Source organism: Peromyscus californicus, unplaced genomic scaffold (genome assembly GCF_007827085.1).
Source record: "Peromyscus californicus insignis strain IS unplaced genomic scaffold, ASM782708v3 Scaffold_4__1_contigs__length_199733344, whole genome shotgun sequence".
Lineage (NCBI taxonomy): Eukaryota > Metazoa > Chordata > Mammalia > Rodentia > Cricetidae > Peromyscus > Peromyscus californicus.
This window is the reverse complement of record NW_026294562.1, coordinates 172,277,252-172,303,535: the sequence shown is the minus strand read 5'-3', so window position 1 is coordinate 172,303,535 and position 26,284 is coordinate 172,277,252. Positions and strand designations below refer to the sequence as shown.

The window sequence follows — 26,284 nt, the reverse complement described above, 5'->3', positions numbered from 1 at the left end:
TAGGCTCCCAAATGCTGTGATTGCAGGCTTGTGCCACCTTGCCTGGATTTTCCCCTTGACTTTTAAAATATGCTGGAGCCAGATGGTGGGGACCATGGGCAGAAGGAAATGGTATCTCCACATGGTGCCAAGCGGTGAGTGGGTAGGAGGCTCCAGAAAGGGAGGGAACAACTTTGGGTCCTCCTGATGGAGTCTACTGATGCACAGAAAGGAATTTTGAAACATATCCTTGAGGGATTCTAAGATTTCTGGGCTCTGCTAGACACTTCCATCAGCCCCAGGGGTACCTGTCTACCCTGCAGCACAGACCTTGTCCTTTTGCTCAAGTCAGTTATGAAGTAGGGTGGGAATGGCTGCCTTGGGCTAAGGGATGGACCTACTCGTTCAATGGTCACTGGGATTGTCTACCAACTTGACCCTAAAGTCCCTACTCAATTCTGTTCATCCTCTCTTGGACCACTGCCAGCCTCACACTCTTCTTGCTCTGATCCAGGGAGACATGACACCCTCTCTGTGACATGCCTTCAACGACTCACCCCAACTTCCAAAGCCTGGGCATATCTCCCACACAATGCCCAGCCCCAGCAACATTCTGCTTCTCTTGTTGGAGCATCATGGTCTGCCAAGGTCTGGGGGAGCCCTGCGCCACTGGTCTCCTATATTCATCTTAGGGAGGGGAAGGACACCCTATGAAAAACAGGATCCCTTCCTGTTTCCAAGGCCCCTCAAATCCCAAATGCTCCATGACACTGCCTTCTCCAGGGGAATAAACCCCGGACATGTGACATCTTTGGGCTTTAGATCTTACTCAGAACAATACAGATGGTCCTAAGAACTGCGTTCAAATCTCACAATTTGAGACTTCCTGTTTCCTTACTTATACAAGAGGGATGATACACAGGTTCTGCCTCCGGCCTGATGGACAATGCTAAGTGTCCTGCTTCAGAATGCCAGGCAGTCGGGTGTTCACTGCAACTGTAACTGGATGTCCTGTCTGGAATGTTCTTTTCCACTGGCAGATTCCTGCTTTTACTTCAGGAACTGGGCCACTAGGAGTCTCACTCCTGATCATCTCCTGTGGAGGCTTGCTCCCTATTCTCAGATCCCACTGTCCCTACACTTTCCCATCAGTCCAGAGATCCTGAGGCCTGACTTGCCACTGGCCTGTAGCACCACGGCACGTGTGAGGGAAGCCTTGAGCAGAGGCTGAAAGAACTAGTGGCAGCACTCAGACAAACTGTACTTCAGTCTGTTGCTCCTGCTGGACTGAGCACGCCTGAGTTCAGAGCCGTGTCTGGTTCATTCCTAGGTCTTCATCATCACCCAATCTGAGCTGAGTACTGGGGGTACCTACAGATTTCTTTTCATATTGTCAACACTGAGAAAAAGCAAGCTCAGAGAAACTACGTGCCTTCCTGTACCCAGCAGAGCTAAGTCCCAGGCACCCAAAGTCCAGGGAAAGGTGTGTGTGGGGGTGGGTTTACGAGCAGATCTGAAGAGGTATATGAGAGTGTGTGGCACAGGCCTGGCAGGCATATGGTTGGTGCTCATAAAGGTTACCTGGTGTTGCTGAGCACTGGGTGATGCTGTGCAAAGAGCCTTGGCAAACCCTGTTTCTGCAACAAAGCAACAGGGGCTGAGACAGATCACATCTCTTCACAGAGCTTCAGTTTCACCTTGGGCAGAGAAAGGTGACAGGAGAAACCTGGCAGGGTTGTTCTGAGGAGTCAGCAGTTACAAGAGGCCAGCAGGGTGGATTCTGCCATGTGGGTGCCAGGTTAGCTCACCAGAGGGGTCCTCTTCTCCCGAGGTGCCCATACTCAATCTTGTAAGCGAACCTTCCATCATTTCTCTTGCACTCTGTCACACAAAGGCGGTGTCCAGCTGCAGCAGTCCACTGGCCTCACTGGCACCCAGTGCTGCCTGGCACAGCTGCAGTGTATCCTCCAGGGCCAGTGGCTGGGAAGTCTCAATGATGGCGATGGTCTCTCCAAGCTCTGTGCACATGATGGTCTGCTGAGGTTCAGGGGGTGGGGGTGGGACAGGAGAGGGTGACCTGGGAGGCTGTAGTGTCAAAGTCCTGGCTCGGGCATGGACCCGCTGATGCAGTCGCAGGCCTGCCATGGCGCGGAACCAGCGGCCACAGGTTCCGCAGTAGTAGGGGCTCTTATTGTAGAGACCAGTGATGGGAAGACGAGGGGCACGTGCAAAGGCCACCGGCCGTAGGTGTAGCCGCCGGTGCTGCTGTAGGTTGGAGCTCTGTGTGAAGCGCTTGCCACAGTCCAGGCACTGGTAGGGACGCACGCCTGTGTGGGTCAGCTGGTGGCGGCTGAGGTTGGCTAAAGAAGCAAAGGTCTTGCCGCAGGAGTGACATTGGAAGGGCCTCTCGCCTGTGTGTGTCCGCAGGTGGTTGCGCACATGGACCAGCTTCTTGAAGCCCTTGCCACAAACCCCGCACCTGTGCCGGCGTTCAGGGGGGCCGTGCACTGCACGCCGGTGCCTGGAAAGCCGGGAGGCTGAGGCAAAGGACTTGGGGCACTGTGGACAGGGCAGCTGGGCAGGCGGAGGTGGAGGTGGGGGCGTGGGCTCAGCCGGAGCTGGGGAGACAGCTGCTACCCTGGTGGGGGTGCCACTTTTCCCAGTGTGAGTTCGCCGGTGGTAAAGGAACTTGGTCATGTTGCTGAAGGTCTTGCCACAGCAACAGCGGTGCAATGGGTTGGCAGTGTGGGCTCGCCGATGGGCCACCAGTGTGAGCTCAGTGCCAAAGCCACGGCCGCAGTCCACACAGAGGTAGCGGGCTTCCCCGAGGTGCAGCCGCTGGTGCTGCTCCAGAGAGGCCGCCTTCTTGAAGACCTTGGAGCAGGTAGTACATTCATGGGTACCACCCACATGGGCCCGTCCATGCGCCATCAGCCTGTTGGCAGAGCTGAAGCTGCGCTGACACTGGCTACAGTGGTAGGGGTGGGTGGCAGACGCTAGGCCACGAGACGCCCGTCGGTGTCGGCGGCGTGCACCTGAAGAGGCAGAGTGCTGGGAACAATCCCCACAGCTCTGAGCTGGATCGGCTGTGGACTTGTCACCTCCCATATCATCAGCAGTGAGCTCTGCAGCGGCTTCTTCCTCATCTGACTCTTCCTCCTCCTCCTCCTCCTCCTCCTCCTCTTCCTCCTCCTCCTCCAACCCATTGCGCTCTTCCTTCTCCAGGGAGTCAAAGTGAGTGCCCTGATGCTCCAAGAACTCTTCAGGGGTGGCACAGAGGGTGGAGCACTCCGGACACTCATAGGGCTCCATCTTGACTTCTGCTGGCGGGGGTGGCGGTGTTGGGGGAGGCAAAGGAGGCAGTACTGGAGGCTCATCTGCTGTACTGGAAAGGTGCTGTGTCTTTCGATGAGCTACCCACAGCTCCGGTGAGGGGAAGAGCTCCTGGCAGTCTCCACACTGGTACTGGATCTGGCTTGCAGACTCCTGCAAGTGGGCATCCTGGTGTGCCAGGAGCTCACTGGGGGAGAGGATAAGCTGGCTGCACTCACCACACTGGAAAGGTCCCTCCCCAGTGCCAGGCACTAGCTCAGGCTCCAGGCCCGTGTCCTGGGTAGTCATCACCTCCTCCTCTGCCATGGTGGGCAGGTGTTGCTCCTGGTGGGAGAGGACTTCCTCCAGGGTGTTGTAGAGGCTGCCACACTCAGAGCACATGAACTGGTGGTGCTGGAAGAAGAGGGACGAGGCAAGGGCCTCCCCAGGGGTCATCTCAGTCACTGCTGTTGCCAGCTCTGCCAGCGCTCCTGACACAGGGGTTGAAATTTCCACTGATCCCGGTGACTGTGTTGGCATCTCAGCTGCCTCTGCCACCATCTCTGCCATTCTGGGGAAGGCAGTGCCTGGAGAAAGAGGGGCAGGAGCCAGTGGTACGCCAGGAGCCCGAGGGGAGTGGGATGTCTGCAGGCGTTCCCTTGCTCATTCCATTACTCACCCGTCTGTCAATCAAGTCTTACTTCAATGTTTATACCTCAGTCTTTCATGATCCCAAGTCTCAGCCTGTCGCAGCTACTACAGGAGGGTATCTGCAAGACAGAGTGGGTACTCTGGAGCCTGGCCTCTGATGCTGCTCCCTCAGAGACGCGCGCACGCACACACACACACCCCTCTCAGCCTTTGCCCATGAGGTTTCCTCTCTGTGCAACCCCTTTCCTGTTCTGGTATACTCGCATGGCAAAGCATTTAAAAGAGTGAAAACTACACCTCCCTCAGCTTGAATCTGAGCTCCTTTTTTTTCTCTGTGTAACAGCCCTGGCTGTCCTGGAACTCACTCTGTAGACCAGGCTGGCCTCGAACTCTTGAGTGCTGGGATTAAAGGCATGCATCACCACTGCCTGGCTCTTGAGCTCTCCCTTTTTACTTCCTCTCTCTTGAGACAGTTTTCTCACCTGTAAAATGGAACTAAAAGACGGACTGACCACAAAACTAAGGTGCTTTGTTAACAAAAGCCAATACCTGGGTTTGTATGCAGCCCAGGCTGGCCTCAAACTCGCTATGCAGTAGAGGATAGCTTTGAAGTGATCCTTCTGCCTCAGCCTCCCAGTCCTGAGATCACAGGTGTGCACTATCACACTTAGCACCTAGGATAGAAAACTCTCAGATCTGGCTGGGTGGTGGTGGTACATGCTTTTAATCCCAGCACTTGAGAGGCAGGTGGATCTCTATGAGTTCAAGGCCAGCCTGGTCTACAGAGCGAGTTCCAGGGCAGCCAAGGCTACAAAAAAAAAAAAAAAAAAAAAGGAAAGAAAAACAAACCAAACTTCTCAAATCTGCCACTCCGTGCCCTACTTTCTCCGCTCTTTGTCTGGTCTCAACCCCTTTCACACAACAGAGCTCACAGTCCATTTCATGAATCCTCCCTAAGCCTAGGAACTAGCCTTCTGATCCAATCCCCATCTTTTTTGTTTGTTTGTTTTTGGTTTTTCAAGACAGGGTTTCTCTGTGTAGCTTTGCACCTTTCCTGGAACTCACTCTGGCCTCGAACTCACAGAGATCCTCCCGCCCCTGCCTCCCGAGTGCTGGGATTAAAGGGCGCCGCCGCTGCCGCCACGCCACCCCCCCCACCCCCGGTTCAATCCCCATTTTTTTTTTTTTTTTTGGTTTTTCGAGACAGGGTTTCTCTGTGTAGCTTTGCGCCTTTCCTGGAACTCACTTGGTAGTCCAGGCTGGCCTCGAACTCACGGAGATCCACCTGGCTCTGCCTCCCGAGTGCTGGGATTAAAGGCGTGCGCCACCACCGCCCGGCAATCCCCATCTTTTTAAAGGACAGTTTATTTTTACTTTATTACACTTATTTATTAGGTGAGGGCAAATGTATAGAGGAAAGATGACAACTTGCAGGATTTGGTCCTATCATGCAGGTTCTGAGACGAAACTCAGGTCATCAGCCTTGGTGTCAATTGCCTTTACCTGCAGAACCATCTTGAAGCCCCCCCCCCACCATTTTTTGCTTATGTTACTGTGTGCCTGTATGTATGAGTACATGCTATGGCATACATGTGCGGTCAGAGGACAACTTTGTGGAGTTCATCCTTTCCCTGCAACATTTATGTGGATTCCAAGGATTGAACTTGTGTTACCAGGGTTGTGTGGCAAGCACCTTTACCTGCTGGGCCATCTTGCTGGCCCCTGCTTTTGGTTTTTGTTTTTGAAACAGGAGTTTGTATGTACCTAGGCTGGCCCTGACCTCAGTATGTACACAGTAGAGTCTGGTTCTCAGTCTTGTTTCCTCTGCCTCCCAAGTGCCGATGGCCACCTTCTTTACCTACTCACTTCCGTTTGCGTCTGAAGCAAGCAGACTCCGCTGGTAGCCCTGGTATAGAAGCTGCTCATGGACAGATCCCAGAGGTCAGCAATTTTAGCTTCTTCATCACTGAGGTGTTTCCAATGCCAAGAAAGGCACATGTTTTCAATGCCCAGCATACAGTAGGCACACAGGAGTGAGTATTCAGTGACTGAATAAGGCTCTCTACAGGAAGTGAGGTGCTGGGACCTTCCTCATCCCTGTGCACAGTGCACTTCTACCAACTCAACTCTCCCATTCTATGCATTTCCACAGTGCACAGCCCAGCACAAGGCCCTGTTTTTAGCTGATGCGCAATGAATGCTCTGTGAATAAATGATTTGCTAAATGCCCAGGAGCTAAACTTTCCTTATCTACCAATTCCTAATCTCCCATTAAGTGGGTTTTGTTTGGCGACATCTAGCCCTGGCTGGTCTAAAACTCACCATGTAGAGCAGGTAGCCTCAAACTCACAGAAATCTACCTACTTCTACCTCTTCAGTGCTGGCATTGAAAGCATGTGCCACTACACCTGGCTCCTCATTAGGTTTGAACCATTCCAAAAAGGATTTTTCTAAAAACAGTTAAACAGGGCTGGGGATGGGGCGTGGTGGCGGCAGGAGGTGGAAAGTTGCCTTGATTACATCCCTACTGGCAAGACAGAACTACTTCTGGGGGTTGGATCAGAGCATGCTACTTGGCTTGAACCAGGAAGGAGTGGATGGACAAACTTTAAAAAGTCCGATGAGATCACACAAATAAAAAGATGGTGCATAGGAGCCGATCCACCACGAATCTCATCTAAAAAACAAAACCCTTCCAAAACTCATTTAACAACACGGACACAATTCTAAGAAATGTCTTTCTAGGAAGTAGCCCAGGTAACTTGAAATTGCCACTTTTCTTGCCTGCATTCCTTTCCCCCAATTCTACACTGAGTCAGGGTAGGTGGAATTCAGCTTAAACCTCTGTATACAGAAAGTCGATCTGAGCACCTCCACCAGGGGCCGGAAAGTTCAACTTTCCCGCTACACTGCCCTTTTCTCCTACCAGACTCCTCTGCAGCGTGAGGGCCCCCTGCAGGGGTCGTGTGTGCAAGTGAGCTCAAGCTGGGTCCTGCACACACCAGGGGCTCCACCGACGCCTCCAGGGCACACAGGAAGGAGCTGTCGATCATCCCGCGCTACTCCAGCCCTAATCGCAGGCCCCAAGGCTCTCCGACCCTTACTGTGCCCTTCCGTCTTCCTCCACTCTCCCCCTGCGCCTAGCGCTCTCTTCCCCGCCCGCCCCGCGGCGCCCTCACCCATCTCTCTTACCTCCAAGCAGCCCCTGCCGCTCTTGACACGGACCCTCCGCAGCAGGCGTGTGGGACCCCTCACTATCCACGCCTCCCATTGGGCGGCGCCCTCACCCGAGGCAGCCAATCAGAGCTGGTAGCGCAGGGCACGCGCCCTTGCGCCTGCGTGTTGATCCTCAGGAGGGGCTTCCAGAGTTTCTCCACGCAGACACCAGTGCCCTGTGGGCGGTGCCCGGGTCCAGGGGAGGCGCCTGCGCAGTTCTCCCGTGCCGCTCCTTGCTCCTGCTGTTTGAAAATTCAGAGAAGTGTGCATCCTTGTAGAGCGAGGTCGCATAAGTGAACTGGGCTACGCGAGACTTTGACAGGTAGCATCTCTTGGCGGAAGAGACTGAGCGTCTCTGAAGCATAGCTTCAAAGCCAGACACACTTGAGGTACTTTTCTGGGCCGCCTCAGTTTTACTCATATGTAAAGTGGGCTTGAATCACATCCGCCTGGAAGGCTATTCGAGGCATTGGACATTTTCATATAGGTAAAAACGTTCAGCTCGCCGGACGGCGGTGGCGCACGCCTTTAATCCCAGCACTTGGGAGGCAGGCGGATCTCTGTGAGTTCGAGGCCAGCCTGGTCTACAGAGTGAGATCCAGGACAGGCTCCAAAACTACACAGAGAAACCCTGTCTCGAAAAACCAAAAAAAAAAAAAAAAAAAAAAAAAAAGTTCAGCTCAGGGCCCGATACCCTGTGGGTACCCAGTATAACCCACCTATCATAGAAACCTTCCCGTTTATAAATGGCTTTCCCTTCCTGTCATTCTTCGCTGACTCAATGATAGTCACACAGCACACAGTGGACTATGTTTCCACTGCCGTCCGTGTCACAGGTGGTAAAGCTAAGGTCCAGAGAAAGGAAACAGCCAGTATAGAGCCGGTGCTTCCAGCCAAGGTCTCCCGCCTCTCAGGGAGATAACTCCCGGGGTGGAGATCAGTCGGAGAAGAGACCTGTCTCAGGCACGTGCCGGCCCTGACCTTGAGTCACCTAAGTATAGGAGGAGGAGGAGCGGCCATCACGCCCAAGGCCCCGTGTAGGGGACTCGAAGACACTGTAGCCTCCACGTCTCTGACAGGCTTGCTCTCGTAGATGCAGATTAGGGGAGCTTCTGAGTAGCTCCGAGACCCAAGAGGGCAGAGAAAAAAAAGAGACTGTATAGACGAGCGGTTCGACCCCCGGGTGTGGGTGTCTGTGATGGGAGGTCCTGATGGACGTCTTCGGAATGTGCACCTAGGGGTGAGGGGTCTGTTGCAAAGAGGTATCTTTCTCGTGCATGCGACTGGAATGATTTATACATTGGGGCTGGGGAGCTGGATGAGGGAGGATTTCCAGATAGGATCTGAGACAGCAGAGTTGAGGTGTAGATTCCTAAGAATGGGGCGTGGGGTGGGTTGTGGTACTTTAATAAAAGTCCGGATTATTAGCTCTACGAGCTCCTGGGAGCCCTGACCGTCGTTTCTGCTGTACTTTGCGCCGGCAGCTGGTGGCATTAGTCACGTGGGCGTTTAGGTCGTGATCAGGAGGGGGATGTAGTCTATGGGATAATTCCAACAGGTCACGTCGTGGGATCCAAGGGACACACGGCGAAACTTAAAACACGATCGAGTGCCCAACGCGGCAAAGCGCTGCCGCTGCGCAAGCGCGGCACGGGCGACCAGGGACGCTCGGGCTGGGGGGGGGGGGGCAGATCAGGCGGCCTGGCGGGGTGGGGCTTGGCGGCCTCATTCTGCGCTTGCGCCGTAGGGGCGTGGCGGTCGCACCTGCGCGAGTTGGGCAAAGGAGGAGGAGCGAGGTGACGCAGGCGTAATAATAGAGAAGGTGCCAGAAAGATTCAAAACAAGTGGCTGCGGCCGTCGCCCGGGAGTCATCGGACGCCGGAATCTGGTGAGGATCCAGAGAGGCCTTCGGGCGTTTGGTGGCGGGCAGATGGAGCCACTTGGGTGCTGGGGTGAGGGCAGGACAGATCGCCCTTCTCGGGCGAGGGGCCGGGTTCAGACGGTACCACCTGAGCGGAGCTCGGGGCCGTCTTTGTGGGTCCCACTTGCAGAGGTCCGAGGGTCACTTTTGCACGGTACCACTTGGGTGGGGGCGTTGGGGCTAGCTGGAAGGCACTGGTGGTCAGAACCCAGGGCCACGGCTGGACATTTGCCACCCCGAGTCACCGGGCAGTGGACGAGGTGCCCTGCAGTGGGCCATGAGGCTCCTTGGGGCTGATGTCCTGGGTCGGTCGGTGGCAAGTTCGGAACATACCACCTGGAGAGGGGCGTCTGGGCTTGGCCGGCCCGACTGGTCAGTGGACCGGTGGGATCTGGCGTCCCGACCTGTTACTAGGGGACCTCGGGCGATACCATTCCTGTCAGCGAGAGGGGGAGGCCGAGACCGTTGAGGGTGTGGGGCGACCCTGCCCGGAGTCACCTCGCGGGGGCCACACGCTGGGCCTGTGTGGGCTGTGGGCCACCGCGTCGCTGACCACGACATCCTCCCCGCCGTGTGGGTTCTAGGCCCTGGTTCTGAGCTTGTTCCGCACCCCTCCCCTGGGAATGGCGTTGTCCGGGTCGACCCCGGCCCCGAGCTGGGAGGAGGATGAGTGTTTGGATTACTACGGCATGCTGTCGCTTCACCGTATGTTCGAGGTGGTGGGCGGGCAGCTGACCGAGTGCGAACTGGAGCTCCTGGCCTTTCTGCTGGATGAGGCCCCCGGCGCCCCTGGAGGCCTGGCCCGCGCCCGCAGCGGCCTGGAGCTGCTTCTGGAGCTGGAACGCCGTGGGCAGTGCGACGAGAGCAACCTGCGGCTGCTGAGCCAACTCCTGCGCGTGCTGGCCCGCCACGACCTACTGCCACATCTGGCCCGCAAGCGGCGCCGGCCAGGTAAGGTTTGAATGGGAGGTTGCAGGACTTCTGGGACCAGAACACCTTGCTCCCAACTGGGCCCCTGTGGTGCCCTGATAGCGATTTCAGCCCCCACCCCGCAACCCTTTTCTAAAGTGAGAAACTCAAAAGGCAGGCTTAGGTAGGAGCGAACCTGTGGAATTGGGCCATATCAGTAATGATTGTGTGTGGCACTTTGTATGCCAGGCAGAGGTAAACCTTCCATGTGAACTGTCACCGTATCGCCTGCTACCGCACGGAGAAAACTGCAGGCTGAGAGAAGTTACCTTGTTGCATGTGAGAACTGCATCCTTCATGTTGGCCACAAAGGAAATAAGACCAAGATGTCCGTTCTCTGAAGCTTGCATTAGTAGAGGGAGTCAATTAATAATTAAAAAAAAGGAACTTGGCTTTAGATACAGTCATAGATTGAGTGAGATGGATCAAAAAGAGGGGAGGTGGCCCTAAACTGGGTAACGATGAAGGAATTCTCTTCGAAGAAGATGGTGTTTTAAATGGTGTGGAGCATGAAAATACATCACACACATAACATAATGTAGCAAGTAAGGGGACCAGGATTCAAACCTGCCTGTCCTGTCTCCAGGGTTGAGGCCCTTGATCCCTGGGCAGAAAGGGAAGAGCTGGGAGGGGTCAGGTACCAGGAGGCCTGTGTATAGGTAGGCGGTTGGGCTCTTTCTTGGTAGATACAGTACGGCGGTTGGGAAGGGGTGATTATGAGCTTTCCTGTCCCATAATAAGCCTGTAGGATTTGCGTAAACAGAAGGGCACCTCTAGGGATAGACTGATTTTGGAAAACTATGTCTGAGGGCCAGGCTCTAGAAGAGAGGCAGAAAGGCATGCTTGCATTTGGGGGCTGCAGAGTAGGCCAGGAGCAGGTAGGGTGTTGCAGGAACCGGGACTACAGAGTAAGCCTGACAGCTGGAGCTGCTGACATGGGTTAGGCAGCCCCATGGGTACTGTGTCCTGGGAGGCCTCTGAGTAACCTGTGGACGAGAGGTGCTTGAGAAGGAGTGGGTGTTTGAGTGTGACCTCTGAGGGACCAGGGCGAGGCATCCTATGGTTCAGGCTTTCTTCCTCGGAGCTAGACCTGGGAGGTAGGGAAGGTGGGAATACTTCTTCCATTCTCTTTCCCCAGTGTCCCCTGAGCGGTACAGTTATGGCAGTTCCGGCTCTTCTTCCAAAAGGACAGAGGGCAGTTGCCGGCGTCGGCGACAGTCAAGCCGTTCTGCTGATGCTCAGCCGAGTCAGTGGGACACAGGTGAGTCCACTGGGTGGGTAGGGTGATGGTGTCCCTGTCTTCTTCCCAAACCGTGATCACCTCCTGCGTCCTGGCCCATCAAGGGAATGGCCTGAAGGGTCACTCTGTCTGTTTTGCAGTGTGTCTGTGTTTATTATTGCTATAGGAAGAAGCATGTGTCCTGAAGCGGCAGAGTTATGTCACAGGGACTCATGTTTCACTCAGATGGCATCATGTTGAGGCATGTGACCTGGCAGCCTCGGCTGGGCACATTTCTGAGATTTATTTTATGGCGAATGCCTTTCATTAGTTCAATTACTGTATTCCAATCTATGTACGTAATCCCTTTCCCCCTAATTTTTAATTATGTAAAATCTCGAACATCCAGAGAAGTTAAGATGGTACAGGGAATATCTTCACTTGGATTCAGGGATCACTAACATTCTGCCACTGTACTCTGTGTGTGTGTGTGTGTGTGTGTGTGTGTGTGTGTGTGTGTGTGTGTGTGTGTGTGTAAAATTCTGAGGTTTGTGTTGAGCTCTTTGGTAGTGAATTACAGACATCAGTAGACTTGCCTCTGAATTAGCTGTCATAATTTGAGAATAAGTTTTCCTCTACTGTTTCAAGATCATTATCACACACACATATGGTCTACTTTCAGACTTCTTAAGATCTGTGAGGTTTCAGAGTCTGTTTATATTGTTTGTTGTGTATGCAGCTAAAAAAAAAATCCTAATGATTATTATTTTGAGATGGAGTCCTATAGCCCAGGTTGGCTTGGAACTCACTTTGTATGTACCCCAGAGTTACCTACAGCTAGAGCAGTGGTTCTCAACCTGTGAGTCATTATCCCTTTGGAGGGTTGTCAAATGACCCTCTCACAGGAATCTCCTAAGACCATCAGAAAACACAGCTATTTACACTACGACTCGTAACAGTAGCAAAATTATGGTTAGGAAGTAGCAACGAAAATGATTGTATAGTTGAGGGTCATTACAACATAAGGAACTGTGTTAAAGGATCACAGCACTAGGAAGGTTGAGAACCACTGAACTAGAGGCGATCCTCCAGCCTCACCCTTCCCAGTATTGGAATCAGAGCTGTGAGCCGCCATGCCCAACTGGCATGCAGTGGTCTTCTAACCTCCATAGAATAGAAACTTCTTCCTTACAGGCAGACAGATGGACTGATGGACCTGTCTACCTTCTTTTCTTCTGGGGCTGGGCTTGGAACCTCGGTCTCCTATATGCTGCTGACTGCCCTCTGCACCACTAAACCACAACTCCACCCCTCCTCCCCTGCCCAGAGTGTTCTGACTTGTCCACCTACAGGGCTCCTTGGTGTGTACACCATTCCGATTGCTGGTTGTCACATGCTGGTGTCCTCCTGTCTCTTGTCTCTCCGTCTTCCTGTGGAGTGGGATTTAGGTGCAAAGGATTGGTTAGATTGGGGTTACACATTTTTGGCTGGAATGTTCCTTGATTCACAGTGTGGTCTCCTTGTGTGGCGCCTGTCATGTTTTCACTGAAATAGAGACATGTCGTCAGTTGGCTCTGGCCAAATTTGTATGCTGTGAAGTGACTGCTTTGGGGGGTGGGGTGTATTGATGTGTGATGTGCTTATATGTGTATCTGTGTGTAGGTCCACGTTCACTGTGTGCATGTATGTGGAGAGGCTAGAAATGTGTGGAGAAGCACTAGCTGTCTTGCTAATTCACACTCTATTTACTGGGACAGGGTCTCTGGCTGACCCTAGAGCCCGCTTGCCCTGGGAATCCTGTCTCTGCCTCCTGAGCACTGGGGCTACAGGCACATTATCCACCTGCGAGGCTCAGTGAAGAGATGTAACTTTCTTGTTATGGTTAGTAGTGTATAAGATGATGCTCTTTAGCTTGCTCTGTGCTCAGTTGTCCCTGGGCAGGGGCAGGGGGCGTGTAACATCATTCTGTGAACGCTGCCTGAACCATTTACCATACTAATGTTTGTAAACGGTGACTCACTTGTTTATTTGCTTGTTTGTTTGGCAGCTTTTTTACAAAAATCAACTTGAAACAGGTTCTCAGTTGCCCAGATCCCCTTGCTTCATTCAGCCTACCTAGTAGCTTCGATTACTGTTTTGTGCCATGAGGCTGGAACATTGAGTAATTTAAACAATGTAATGTTTTTGTTTTTAAATATTTTCTGTGTTTATGGTGCTAGAGACTAAACCCAGGGCTCTGTTCATTCTAAGCAAGGCTGCTCTCACTAAGCTTTGCCCCCAGAGCCTCATGGTGGGATTTTAGACAGGAGCTCTACAGTTGAGCTGCTCTCCAGCCCTTCTTTTCTCTTTCCAATTTAACAATAGGGTATCACTAAGTAGTCCTGGCTAGCCCGAAACCCACATGAGCTGCACCTGCCTCTGCCTCTCGAGTGCTGGAATCAAAGGTGTGCACACCACGGCCTGCCTACCACGGCCTGCCTCTGTTGACTTTGTTATAGTCAATTAGTCACTCTTGCCAGCGTTCGGGCTGCTTGGGCTCTGTCCTGTTGACATGTATGCATCACTCTCTGAGTGCCCTGTACTTTATGACATTCCAAGGTGTCCTGGGTACTTCTCACCCCCAAGGTCATCTGCTTGTCCAGGAGCCTGGTTTCTGTTAGAGCCTCAATATTTAGAGACCAATAGCTGGTGCTGGGTGTGTGCCCTGCTTCTCAGCTGCATGGGAAAGCAGATGAAAAAGTTCCTCCGAGCTGGGTTTGGTGGCCCATGCCTATAATCCTCGAGGCTTTTAAGTTTGCTTTTAATTACGTGTATGTTTTGGGTTTATGCGCTTGAGTGCTGGTCCCCAAGGAGTCCAGAAGAAGGTATTGGTTACGATTACAGCCGCAGTCACTCGTGGTTGTGGTTCTCTTCAGGCAGGTGTGCTGGGAACTGGCCTTGCACAAGAGTAATGTGCGCACTCACTGCTGAGCTGTCTCCTGGGTCCCTGGCTTTTTTCTTTTATGGTGGAAATCTTGGCCGTTGATACTGGAACGGGTTTACTTCCTTTATTTTCCAGTAGTAGTGAGGTGACACCAGATTTTATCTGGAGAGGTTCATTTGTTCCTAATGTATTCTTCTAGGACTTGCAGGAGGAGGAACATGTAAGGAGCGTTCTGATTTCCCCTTGTCTGCCAAGAGTTGCAAACCATACACATTTGTTTTATATCTTTTCCTCCTTTTTTTGTAAATTTTTCCAACTCCATTTTCCTTTAAAATCTTACTGCTTGTGTGTGTGTGTGTGTGTGTGTGTTTGTGCCCGTGTGCGCGCTAGTGAGCTCATTTGCATGCACATGCTGTGGGGGTTCGTGGCGCACACATATGAATGTAGAGCACAGTTCTTTGGAGTGGCCTCTCTTTCCCCCTTCATGTGGTTCTAGGGATTGAACTCTGGTCACCCGGGTCTGAGCAGCAAGCTCCTTTTCCCACTGAGCCGTCTCTGCAGCTCTTTTTGGTGTTGTTTTGGTTGTAAGGCACCATTTTGTTGTCTAGTCCACACTGGAATTCCTTGATCTTCTAACTCAGCCTCACACTCCACTGCCAGCATCCATTGGATGAAGCACAAGATCGGTTTGTATTTATTCTGAGCGAGAGTGTGTTAGATAACACTCTACCGCTGAGTTATATCCTCAGCTTCTCTTTTTTGGGTGGGGGGGTTGGGGGTAAGAAGTTAAGACAGAGCCTCTTAGAGCCAGGCTGGCCTTGAACTCCTAATCTTTCTGCTTGTACCCCAAGTACTGAGATTACAGGTGTATGCCACCATACTCTGCTTTTTCCTGAGAAATGGTAGGGTCACACCAGTTCTGCTGTGAACGTGTCGGCCCCTCTCTAGGGTCAGACCTGCAAGGGTCTACTGTGTAGTGGCATATGCACGTTCACCCTTACAGATAATGGTAGGTGGTCCCTCTTCTAGACAAGACCAGTTATAGAAGGCTCCCCCACAGGCTCACTGCACCAAGAGAAGCCTTCTGCTTCTCCTGAACACCCACCTTGGTATTCTTTCTTCCTGGTCCTGAGCTGACTGTCCTCTGTCCTTCAGGCTCCCCTCCAACCAAACGGCAGCGTCGGAATCGGGGCCGCCCTAGCAGTGGTGCCAGGCGGCGGAGACGAGTGGGCCCAGCAGCCACACAGCAGCAGCAGCAGCAGCAGCAGCAGCAGCAGGAGCTGGGCAGGCCCTCATCAGAGGGCAAAGTGACCTGTGGTAAGTACCCGTGGGCCTGGACAGCACTTGTGCCCATGGTGGACTACACAGTTGGTGAGCCACACTGCATTCATCTGGGATTCTTGACTTCTCTGGTGCTGTTTGGTGAAGGATCCATTCTCTCTCTCTCTCTCTCTCTCTCTCTCTCTCTCTCTCTCTCTCTCTCTCTCTCTCTCTCACACACACACACACACACACACACACACACACACAGAAGGGCGACATATGCAGCCTTTTCTGATTCAGTGAAGGGTGTGGTGAGGATAGAGAATTGAGTACTCCAGGTCAGTCTGCCAAGTTGCCAAGTTATAGCTTAGCCTTGTTTTTTTTTTTAGAGACAGGGTCTCACTATGTAGCCCTAGGTGTCCTGGAATTCACTCTGTAGACCAGGCTGGCCTCAAACTCACAGAGCTCCTCCTTCCTTTACCTCCTGAGTGCTGAGCTTAAATTAAAGAAGCTGCCAGACCCTGGGCAGGTAACTGCATGAGGATCATGTTCTCACATCTGTACAGTGAGATGATAATGGTCCTGCCTAGAGCTGCTGTCAGAATAGACAGTCAACCACATAATCCACTTGGAAAAGTGCCTGGTACAAGCCGTGTGCGTGTGTGTGTGTGTGTGTGTGTGTGTGTGTGTGGTTTGCTGTCTAGGGCTTGTAGCAGGGATGCCCTGTCCCTGTAGAGCTGACCTCGCAGCTGAGCTGGGTGATAGTCCATTGGAACTGGGATTGCTGAGGCAGTGGGAGATGCTGTCAAGGGCTGGTGGGGAAGCCATCCAGGCCCTAGCAGAAGGCTGGGCAGCTCCAACATGGTTGGGAGTTTGGATTTTTGTCCATGCTTCTAGTTTCATTTTTTTCCCCCTCTGTGTTGAGAGAGGCTTTTGTTATGACCCATACTTGCCTGGTACTCACTATAGAGTCCCAAAGCTGGCCTCGACCTTGGAATCCTGTGTCTAGGCTGCAGGAACACGGGTGAGGGAAACAGCAGCTAGGCTGATGTGCCACAGAGGCAGTGGGGTACAGGAGGACCCTCCAGTCTCTGTAGAGGTACTGCTTTCAGGACGAGCTTGAGGAAGCTGGATCGGGAACTGGGATGTGGCCCTGTGTGACCTCTGCAGTGCCCAGTGGGGTCGAGTGTTGGAAGCAGAGGCTTTGTGGGTGGAGACAGAAGGGGCCTTGGAGATCTAGATTTTATTCTGGGTTGTAGCAGCCCCAGAATGGCTCACTTACCATTTCTTTCACATAGTTTTTCTCATTGAGCGTCTCTTCTTCATCAGGCATTGAGGACACAGAATTAGACCAGGTTGGGAAGTCCCTGGCTTCTAGGAGTTTACATGGTAGTGTGTTAAGTGGATAACCAAAATACACCAAGGTATCATGGGATCTTAGCTGGCACAAAGCCAGGGATGGGCCAAGTGCTCTGATGGGCCTGCAGGGACACCCTTGTGGAGAGACTGAGGCCAAGGGATGCTAGTAGGGGTCCTCAGTGGGATGTTGTCAGATGAGTAGCCAGTATACTCGGAAGGGGCTCCTAGAAGCTGGAGGTTACAGACAGTGGCTGACATGCTTAGGCCAGGGATGGGGTAGGCACAGAAGCTGGAGAATGGGCTCTTCTGAATCTGTAGGATCCGCAGGAGGCCTTGGCCTGGGATGCCTCTTCCCATCTACTGAGCAAGCACAGTGTACACACTTGCCCCTCCCATCCACAGAGCAAGCACAGTGTACACACTTGCCCCTCCCATCCACAGAGCAAGCACAGTGTACACACCTGCCCCTCCCATTGCCGTGTGGCCTCCCAGGCAGTGGGTGTTGCCCCCACTTCAGAGATGAGGTGGCAGATACCTGCGCCAGGAGCACAGAGCATAGCCAGCCCATGTCCTTCCGAGGGGCTGGCTCGAGGGGCTGGCTGCCCAGTGCAGGGAGTCAGGCAATGACCACAGCTACCCAGCTGACTGGGGAGGTTAGGGAGCCACTGCCCTGAGGGTTGGGGAGAACCTGAGCAGGACCATCCAGGCTTCAAGTCTCTTCCCTGAGGCCAGGAGGTTGTTAGTCAGGGTGTGGCTGGGATTTGAAGGACCATGAAATGCTCATCTGATGCTGAGTCACCAAACAGGGGTGGGGCTGGCTTAGGTTCTCCCTGCTTGGGCCCCAGTTCTCTCTTCTGAAAAATGGGGATGACTTACCTTTAACATGGCAATGAACCTTTCCAGGTCTGACTAAGGAAGGGCTAGGCCATTCTTGCTCCAGCATACTTAAAGTGATTGACCCCCAGTCAGCTGCCGCCATTGAGAGACAGAACTAAACTACTGGGTGCTTGAGGGAGTGAGAAGGGTGGTCAGGGCCCTGGGTTTGGACACAGGCCCCTGCAGGAGTCCACATACTTTTCAGGGCCATCCAGTGGACAGTGCTGGGTGTGATACTTGTCTGACCTCCAATTCTCAAGATAGCTGCTGAAGTAGGGCCTATGTCCACCATTATGCAAATGTAATGAAGGGCAAGGGAAGGAGGTCATGGCAACAGAGCTGGGCGGGAACTCTTGTGGCTGTCCCCTCTGTGTCTACAGAGTGCCTGCCGGGGCCTTCTTCTCTTGAGCTGTTTTTCTGGTGGGAAGGTAAGACAAGTCAGAGGTTTCAGACAGGAAGCACCCCACATGGAAGGAGAGCAGGGGCTAAAGCCTGCGCGTGCACGTGCCTATGGTGGTCACCGGTTGGCTCAGAGGCCATGAGGGTTTGATGGAGAGATGGGAGAAACTGCTCGGAGTGGAAAGCAGGCCAGGCAGGGTCTTGCTGTGGGGACTAGGCAGGTGGCCCTCCTGCCTCTGCCTCCTGAGTGCTGGGGTTACAGACATGAACTGTCAGAGCTGGCTCTGCTCACTTCTTTCTTCCTTCCTTCCTTCCTTGGAACTTGCCATGTAGCCAAGGTTTGACCTGTACTGACCATCCCTGCCTCTGTCTCCAAGCATGTTGTCTCGCCATGCCCAGCTTCCATTTTTGTTTGTGTTTGTTTTCTTGAAACAGGGTTTCTCTGTGTAACCCTGGCTGTCCTGGAACTTGCTCTGTAGACCAGGCTGGCCTGCCTCTGTGCCTCCCGAGTGCTGGGGTCAGAGGCATGTGCTACCGCTGCCCGGCCCAGTGTTGTATATGAAAAATATACAACAGATGGAGTGACCTAATAATTCTGCGGCTCTTCATGAGTTGTCCATTATGGCTGATGTCATCTCATGGGTTGTGTGTCTTGCAGTCATCCCAATTGTCATTTGTCTTGTTACTTATTTCATGGACAGATCCAATGTCCTTTTTTTTTTTAAGTTTTGGATTTTTAAAATTATTTTTATTTTTTTTAAATTTTGTTGGGATAACACACTTAGCTCAGACTGGCTTGGAACACCATATACATATACAAGCCCAAGCTGGACTTGAATTTGTGACAATCCTCCTGCCTCATCCTCTTACATGTTAGGATCACAGACATGTGCCAGCACTCTCTGCTGATGTTTGTATTTTCCAGGCTCTCTCCTGGGGTCTCAGTGTTTTTTCTTCCATCAAGAGGCAGTTGCGCCGGGCGGTGGTGGCGCACGCCTTTAATCCCAGCACTCGGGAGGCAGAGCCAGGCGGATCTCTGTGAGTTCGAGGCCAGTCTGGGCTACCAAGTGAGTTCCAGGAGAGGCGCAAAGCTACACATTAGAAACCCTGTCTCGAAAAACCAAAAAAAAAAAAAAAAAAAAAAAAAAGAGGCAGTTGCTTACTTTCTTTGAGGTTTGGTAGCTGCCTCTCTTGTCTAGTTCAGGGGGGGGATGAAGGAGTTGGCATTCCGAAAGATAACTCTGGAAAAAGACTGGATGACTCTAGTCAGGACAGAGCCAGACAACTGGAGTGGGAGCCCACGGTTGACTCCAGGAGGGCAGTTGCCAGCCCTCACTATGATGTGTATTTCCAAGGACGCCACGTGGGCTGTGAGAGTCTAGATCTTTGTCTCCAGCCCACCCACCCAGGAACCCCAAGGGAACTCACCTCAGGGCTCTCAGACACTCCAGCTGAAACCCGCTCCCTCTATCACCCAAGAAGCCCTCTCATTTCTGCACCTTTTTCTGCCCCTAAAGTGAGGCAGGAACAAGGAGGTGCTCAAGTCCGTGTGTGTGAGAGGCATGTTCCCACCATGGCCAAGGCAGGGCTGTTGTAGCCAGCCCCACCAGGCCATCACTGCAGCCTGAGCCAGGCCTATTGCTTCCTTCCTGAGTGCCTCTCTGCGGCTTCTTCCCACCAACTCAGCACCCACATGAAGCAGCTCTAGTGGTCATCACTGAGGCCAGTGGTCTTGTCCTCACATGTCAGTCATGCTCAGGACCCAGTGGTCACCGTGGACCTTTGAGGGTAGTGCTACTGATGTGTGCAGAGGTGTGGTCACCTCCAGATGTCTGCAGCAAGTTGCTTTGCTACTAAATGACACCAGAGCTCCCAGCCCTGCTGCCAGTGGCCTTCTGCCTCCTTTCAGCTGCATTGTCACCTCAGCTGGTGACCGTCCTAAGCTCTTTCTCCTTGCACATTCTGGAATACTCTTCTCTTCCAGAAACACTCCTCTTCCTGTTTCTCTGGTTTTCCTGGCTAATCCAGTGTGTCTTCCTCACATTTCACTTCAAGTGCCATTTCCTAGAAAGGGACTCTAGTCTTGCCTATCATTTTCCCTCCTGGCCTTAGAATGCCTTCTAATTACGTGTTTATATGCGCTGTGTGAGAGGCAGTGGACAGGATTGGGTAGTTAAGAGCTTGGGCTCTGAACGGAGCTGGGCACCTTAGATAGAATTCTGGAGTGGTCTGTCTAGGTGACTCAACCTGTGTGACTCAGCTTCCTCATCCACAAACAGGAGGCACAGCATTGCCTCGTAAAGCTGTGGAGATGATCAGAAGGTTTAGGGACATGATGCACGCAGTGCTGGGGCAGCCTTTAGTAGAGGCACTCGGGTGGCACCTGTTTATACTGGCTCAGGGTCAAGGAGAAGCCTGGGTAGTGAGCAGGTGATTCAGGGCTGGGGTGGAACTGTGGCAGGTGGAGCTCACTGTGTACCTCCTGTCCTTCTCTTTCCTGTGCTGTGATCTGTTTCCAGGTCAGAGGTGGATTGTGGGCTGGTAGAGCATTTCCTTATCTGTAAACAGCAGTGATGAAAGTACCTGAGGATTAGATGGGCTAAGACAGGAAAAGCCTCCAAGGGTGGCCCTGTCATGAGAGGAGTGCTAACAGTGGGCAGCTTGTCCCTGCCACACCTGTGGCATGCCCTTCTTCATCCTTGGATGCCTCATACTCTGTTGAGTGAGAGTGTATGGCAGGCATCTCTGTGCTCTGTCCTCCACCCACATGTGACTCTGAGTAGATGGATGATTTCAATGTCCATTCAGTGATCTATGTGCTGTGGAGGAGAAGGGTCAGGGAAGGGCCTGGCTGGGCTGGAAGTGGGTCCCTTATGCTCTGCTTTGCTGGGTGAGTGTGTGTGATCTGGGCAGAGGAGGTGGGGTATTTTGTGATCATTCTGTGAGGGCATGAGGGGTATTTTGTGGTGGCCAGAAGGCAGGGCGTGGGAAGATGGGACAGTAGTTGGGAGAGTTGGAGGAGATTGACTTAGAGACCCAGTAGAGAGGTGAGGGCCTGGGTGGGAGCCATGTGGATGGAGAGGTGGGTTTTGAAATCACAGTTCCTGATTCTGTGGCCTTCTGTGTTCTAGAAGCCTGAGTCAGGCACTGTAGCAGTTGCTTCATTGACTCCTCGTGACTACCATGCAGCAGGGACCTCTTGCTTGTGTTTTTCAGATGGGGAAACAGGCTCAGAGAGGTGAGGTCACATGCCCAAGGCCCCACAGCTAGAGTATGGCAGAGCTGGGACTCACTTTCAGGTCTGTGGGACTCTACCAGCTGCCTCTGGCTCTGCCTTTACCCAGCCCTGCGTGGCCTTGGGCAGGTTCTGTTTCTCCCACTTCTCCAGTCCCCACCCTCAGCTGGGAAGATGTGGCCAGAGACTTATAGGAGTCAAGGATGGGGGCCCAGAGGATGGAGGTAGCTGGGTCCAAGAGGAGGCCTGGGAGCTGAGGCTGGGCTGACTTCTCTGGGTTCCCCTGAAGGCACAAAGAGGAAGGGTTTGGGGTGGGGGGAGGAAGTGAGTGTGGTAAGAAGTCATCTGGGGTTCTGGGGACCCGCCTTCTGCTTTCCGCTCTCTGCTGAACTGCCGTGAAAGGTGACAGGAGCCCACAATGCTAAGACTCATCCTCCTAGGGCTTTGATTTCCCGTTGGGTTGAAGGTGGCCCCTGACCTCAGGGTTGGGGCATGCCCAGTGTCAGTCACTTGGTATTTCACAGCTGTTGGCCACTATGGTTTCAGGAGCGTCCAATGTGCCATGGCCTCCCCAGTGGCTCCTTGCTTCTGCCCACTCTTTTCTTTTCCATTCTCTTTAACAGCTCTTCAGGCAGAGATGCCCTGCTCTAGGTGGGGACCTGTGTTTGCAGAGGCTCTGACTTGCCCTGGGGTACAGCAATGGTCTAATGACTCCTGGCTACAATGATTTCTGTTCTTGGAGAAGCGTGCTGTCTGAATCTAGGAGGCTCTGCCAGGCTGTGTGACTTTGGGCTAGTCACTTTGCTCCTATTTGCTTCCACTTCCAAACCTGTAAATGGGGTGTTGATAGGGCCTGCCTCACAGGGTTGTTTGTGAGTTGAGTTCTGTGACTTAGGCACTTGGGGTCCAGGATGTGTGGCAGTTATCAGTGTTCTAGAAGTGTTGGCTGCCCTGGTTCCCAAGCACAGCTGGACCTTGCCCAGCTGTGTCAGGTATGAAGAGGCAGCACTGAACAGCTTCCCACGGGGATGTGGATGAGAAGTGATAAGCCTAAACTCATGCTAGCATGGACTGTCTGTAGAAGCCCCGTCTCTGTCCCCTGGGTAGAGCTGCCACCTCCTTTGGGCAGATGTAGGTGGTGGCTACGTAACAGAAACACACCTCAAAGTGTTTCGGTGAAAGTGGGAACTAATGGTGGTACCTGCCAATCCTGTTGGTGGTGCCTGCTGGTCCTGTTGGTGGTACCTGCCATTCCTGATGGTTCTTCCTGATACATAATGAACTCAGGGGTCTCCTTCCCTCTTTCTTTGGCCCTGTGAGGGCTTCATTCTCTTCCCTGGGTAACCCAGTGGCCCTTAGCAGCCTTGGGCTTACTATTCTGTCATCTTACGGTCTGTGGAAAGAGTACTGTACCCTCAGCAGAGCCTGGTCTGTTGGGCTTTGCTGAGACCCCTTGCTCCCTGGAGCTTTCTGGGAGGATGGGCTGTTTGTTTGATCAGGGACTCTCAATGTGTGAGAGGTGGTGTGAGGCTGGCTGCCGAAAGCCAGGTACTTTGGCTTATGCACTGGTTCATTCACAAACAGTCACAAATACTGAGTACCAGCTCTGTACCCCAGGGTGTGTGCCTGAGCAATGTACAGGTCCTTCAGGGTGTTGCTATCTGGGGAACTCAGGATGCCGCTGCTAGAGCGGGTTAGAAGATGACACGTACCTTTGGGAAAACCAGGCTGGGTCTGGGGAGCTGAATGTGCTGTGGGAGAGTGAGGTGAGGTGGTGGGTGGATCTAGATAGAGTAGGCTTAATCTGGGTGGGCCTCGCTGGGAGGGGGCACTGGAGCAAAGAATTATAGGAACTGGGGAAAGAATACCCCTCAGTGGGGAGAGGCAGTGTTGAGCTGGATGGAGTCTGCCAGGTGATTCAGGGAGTGGTGAGGAGGTGTTGAAATTGGAGAGAGGATACAGTATCTCAGAAGTAGAAGACCAGGCCTCCTAGAGAGGAGTAGGTGTCCAGACTTCCTTGGTGTGGCTGTGGGAAGGGGGCGGGGCAGAGGGAAAGGAACTGTGGTGTCCACTGATGAGCTGCTCCTTCTCTGCAGACATCCGGCTCCGGGTTCGAGCAGAATACTGCGAGCATGGGCCAGCCTTGGAGCAGGGCGTGGCATCCCGGAGACCGCAGGCACTGGCCCGGCAGCTGGATGTGTTTGGACAAGCCACTGCTGTGCTGCGGTCAAGGGACCTGGGCTCTGTGGTGTGTGACATCAAATTCTCAGAGCTCTCCTACCTGGACGCCTTCTGGGGTGACTATCTGAGCGGTGCCCTGCTGCAGGCCCTTCGGGGCGTGTTCCTGACTGAGGCCCTGCGGGAGGCTGTGGGCCGGGAGGCTGTCCGCTTGCTGGTCAGTGTGGACGAGGCTGACTATGAGGCTGGCCGGCGCCGCCTGTTGCTGATGGAGGAGGAAGGGAGTCGGCGTGGGACAGAGGCATCCTGATCTTGGATCTGGCAGGACTGACTCCACTTCCAAGTCTCCGGGCCACCTTCTTCCCTGGAAGATGACCATCTCGCCCCCAGACGACTGTCACTTCAGCAGCTCTGAGGACTGCGTCAGGTTTGCAGGTTCTTGACAGCCTCTCCTGTAGGATGTGGGCTTTGAGGCATAAACCACTTCCAGCTGCTTCCTTCCCAAACTCCCCCACTCCTGGGTGGATCCCCTCAGCCTTGGGGGCCAGGTTTGCTGAGCCCCAAAGCAGAAAGGCATAGCCAGAGTCACCAAAGCTCCCTGTACATCATGTCTCTCACCTTGGGCTGATGCTGGCTGGCCCCACACACTTTAGCCGAAGGGCTTCTCTCTCAGGATCTCAGATTTTACTGTCCCCATCAGGGCTTCAGTCACAGCAGTGTGCCCTGGAGCTGGGGTGCCTGTGGGCTTGCTCACCTTGCCCATCTAACCAGCCAGGGCTCTGCCTGCTGTCCACACAGACACCCAACTCTCATCACCTTCCCCTGCTCCCTGGAGCTCCATACAGACTTACCCTTGGACTCTTTGACACAGAGTATCACGTGGGTTTTGTGGCCACATCCATTCGAGGTCAGCATTGTCTACAGAGCTAGGGCCAGAACCAGCCACTCTCTCAAGGGAAGGCAAAGACTTGGCCGGTGGCAAGATGTTTTACAAATCGCACCAATAAAACTGTCCTGGAAAGGGCATAGGTGGGCATCAAGACTAAGTACTTTTTATTGGTGGGCAAGGGGAAAGAATTGACCCTCCTGTGGTGGTCTCATGTTAGGACTGGAGGAGAGCAGGATGCCAGTTCATCTGCTAGTTGCCGCTGTAGGCATCCTTAACTGTCAAGGAAGGAAATAAGGCCTCGGAGTCATTGACTCCCGACCCTGTTCATATGCTCTTTGTAGAACTCTGTATGTCCACAGAGGGGAATTCTTTTTCAATTTTATGTGTATGGATGTTCTGCCTGCATGTATGTAGGCGTGCACCAGATGTGTTCCTGGTGTCCAAGGAGGCCAGAGAGGGAGTTGGATGCCCTGGAACTGGAGTTAGAGCTAATTGAGTTGCCATGAGGGTGCTAGGTCCTCTGGAAGAGCAGCCAGTGATCTTAACCACTGAACATTTCTCCAGCCCTTTCAGCTGTGGGGTCGGGGTGGAGGTGAGGGTGTGCACTGAGTGCAGCCCATGGAAGCGGAGATGGCAGGTTCCTTGGAGCTGAAGTTCCCCACAGTTGTGAGCTGCCCGAAATGGCAGCTGGGAACTGAACTCGGGAAGAGGACCCCAGGATTTTCAGCCCACTCAGTGAGAGGAGCTGACAGAGCCCTGGGGATGGGAAACTGGAGAGGAGAGGCAGCCAAGGGTTCTCCCCATACACACACCTGGGTTTTCCCTCTTCATCTTCCTGAAGTTGAAGCATCGCTTGCTGCTGTGTGAGTTCTTTCACCCTTCTCCCCCTGAAGACTCGAGAGCTTGAGTCTCTTACACAAAATCAAGGCTTCCATCCCTAGGCCTAAGGAGCAAGGGCTTGACAGTTGGGAGGTGGGTGGGTACAGATTCCAGGGGCTTCCCTTTTCTGGGGCAAGAAGTGTGCCTGTCCATGCCTAGGAACCCTTCCTGAACCCCTGATGGTTGGTGAACAGGGAAGACCTTAGGGGTTGAGTTCTGTCCAGGAATGGAGGCTGGTCCAGCCAGCTTCCTTGTCATCTCAGAGCACAGTTCTAGGTGTCCTTCCAGGAGGGCCTCTGGAGCGTGAACAGTGAAGTGATCATTTCTAGCCCGTTGTAGACTAGACAGTGAGGTGAGACTTGCCTAAGTCTTGCCTGAGAGGAGCATAGGCTTTCTTTTGTTAGTTTGTTGAGAACAGGGTCTACTGTGTAGCCCTGGTTGGCCTGAAACATTATGTAGACCAGGCTGACCTCCAACTCAGAGATCCTCCTGCCTCTGCCTCCACAGTGCTGGGATTAAAGGTGTGTGGCACCACACCCATAGGCGAACAATTTACCACAATTTAGCTTTGAGGCTCCCTGAGTTTTAAGTGTGCCTGGAGGTGGAAGCTTCCACCTGCCTTAGCCTAGGTCTGGCTCCCACCTCACTTCCAGTATACGCCTCTGTTCAAGCCTTGAGGCTGCTTTTCTGACCTTCAACTATAGGCTGTGGCTTCTGCCTGGGCTGGTTTCCAATCCCGCCACTATTTCCATGTCTCTCTCTGACAGTCCTGTGTCCCCCACCCCCACCCCCACTCTAGGAGGCCCCTCCCATCTGTTTACCCCACCCCCACCTCACCCCATCTATCACCTCTGACGGGCATGTGCACCAGAAGGAAATGAACCTACGTTGGAGGGAAGGAACCCGCACAGGTGCAGTGTGTGCCTGGAAGTCTGTCGTGGCTCTAGCCTGAGGCGTTGCCTGGCACCTGAAACCTTCCACAGTGGTGCATGCTCCATGGAGCCCTCCTGGACTTG

General features: G+C 53.2%; 2 protein-coding genes across 4 annotated transcripts; one reads left to right on the top strand and one right to left on the bottom strand.

Moving 5' to 3' along the window:
- Positions 1-1,637: 1,637 nt before the first annotated feature.
- Znf526 (zinc finger protein 526) lies at positions 1,638-7,232 on the bottom strand. Of its 3 annotated transcripts, XM_052763526.1 has the most exons (3): positions 7,135-7,232; positions 3,971-4,061; positions 1,638-3,878 (listed from the first exon to the last, which is right to left on the bottom strand). In XM_052763526.1, the coding sequence occupies exon 3, from the start codon at positions 3,859-3,861 to the stop codon at positions 1,864-1,866; it is 1,998 nt and encodes a 665-aa protein (XP_052619486.1). In that variant the 5' UTR covers positions 3,862-3,878; positions 3,971-4,061; positions 7,135-7,232; the 3' UTR covers positions 1,638-1,863. The 3 variants fall into 3 exon arrangements, with proteins under 3 accessions (XP_052619486.1, XP_052619485.1, XP_052619484.1); XM_052763525.1 differs by having other exon boundaries at positions 1,638-4,061; XM_052763524.1 differs by lacking the exon at positions 3,971-4,061 and having other exon boundaries at positions 7,135-7,202.
- A 1,685-nt stretch (positions 7,233-8,917) lies between these two features.
- On the top strand, positions 8,918-24,540 carry Dedd2 (death effector domain containing 2). The gene is made up of 5 exons (XM_052762788.1): positions 8,918-9,046; positions 9,664-10,030; positions 11,187-11,309; positions 15,346-15,507; positions 23,419-24,540. The coding sequence occupies exons 2-5, from the start codon at positions 9,703-9,705 to the stop codon at positions 23,808-23,810; spliced, it is 1,005 nt and encodes a 334-aa protein (XP_052618748.1). The 5' UTR covers positions 8,918-9,046; positions 9,664-9,702; the 3' UTR covers positions 23,811-24,540.
- Positions 24,541-26,284: the final 1,744 nt, after the last annotated feature.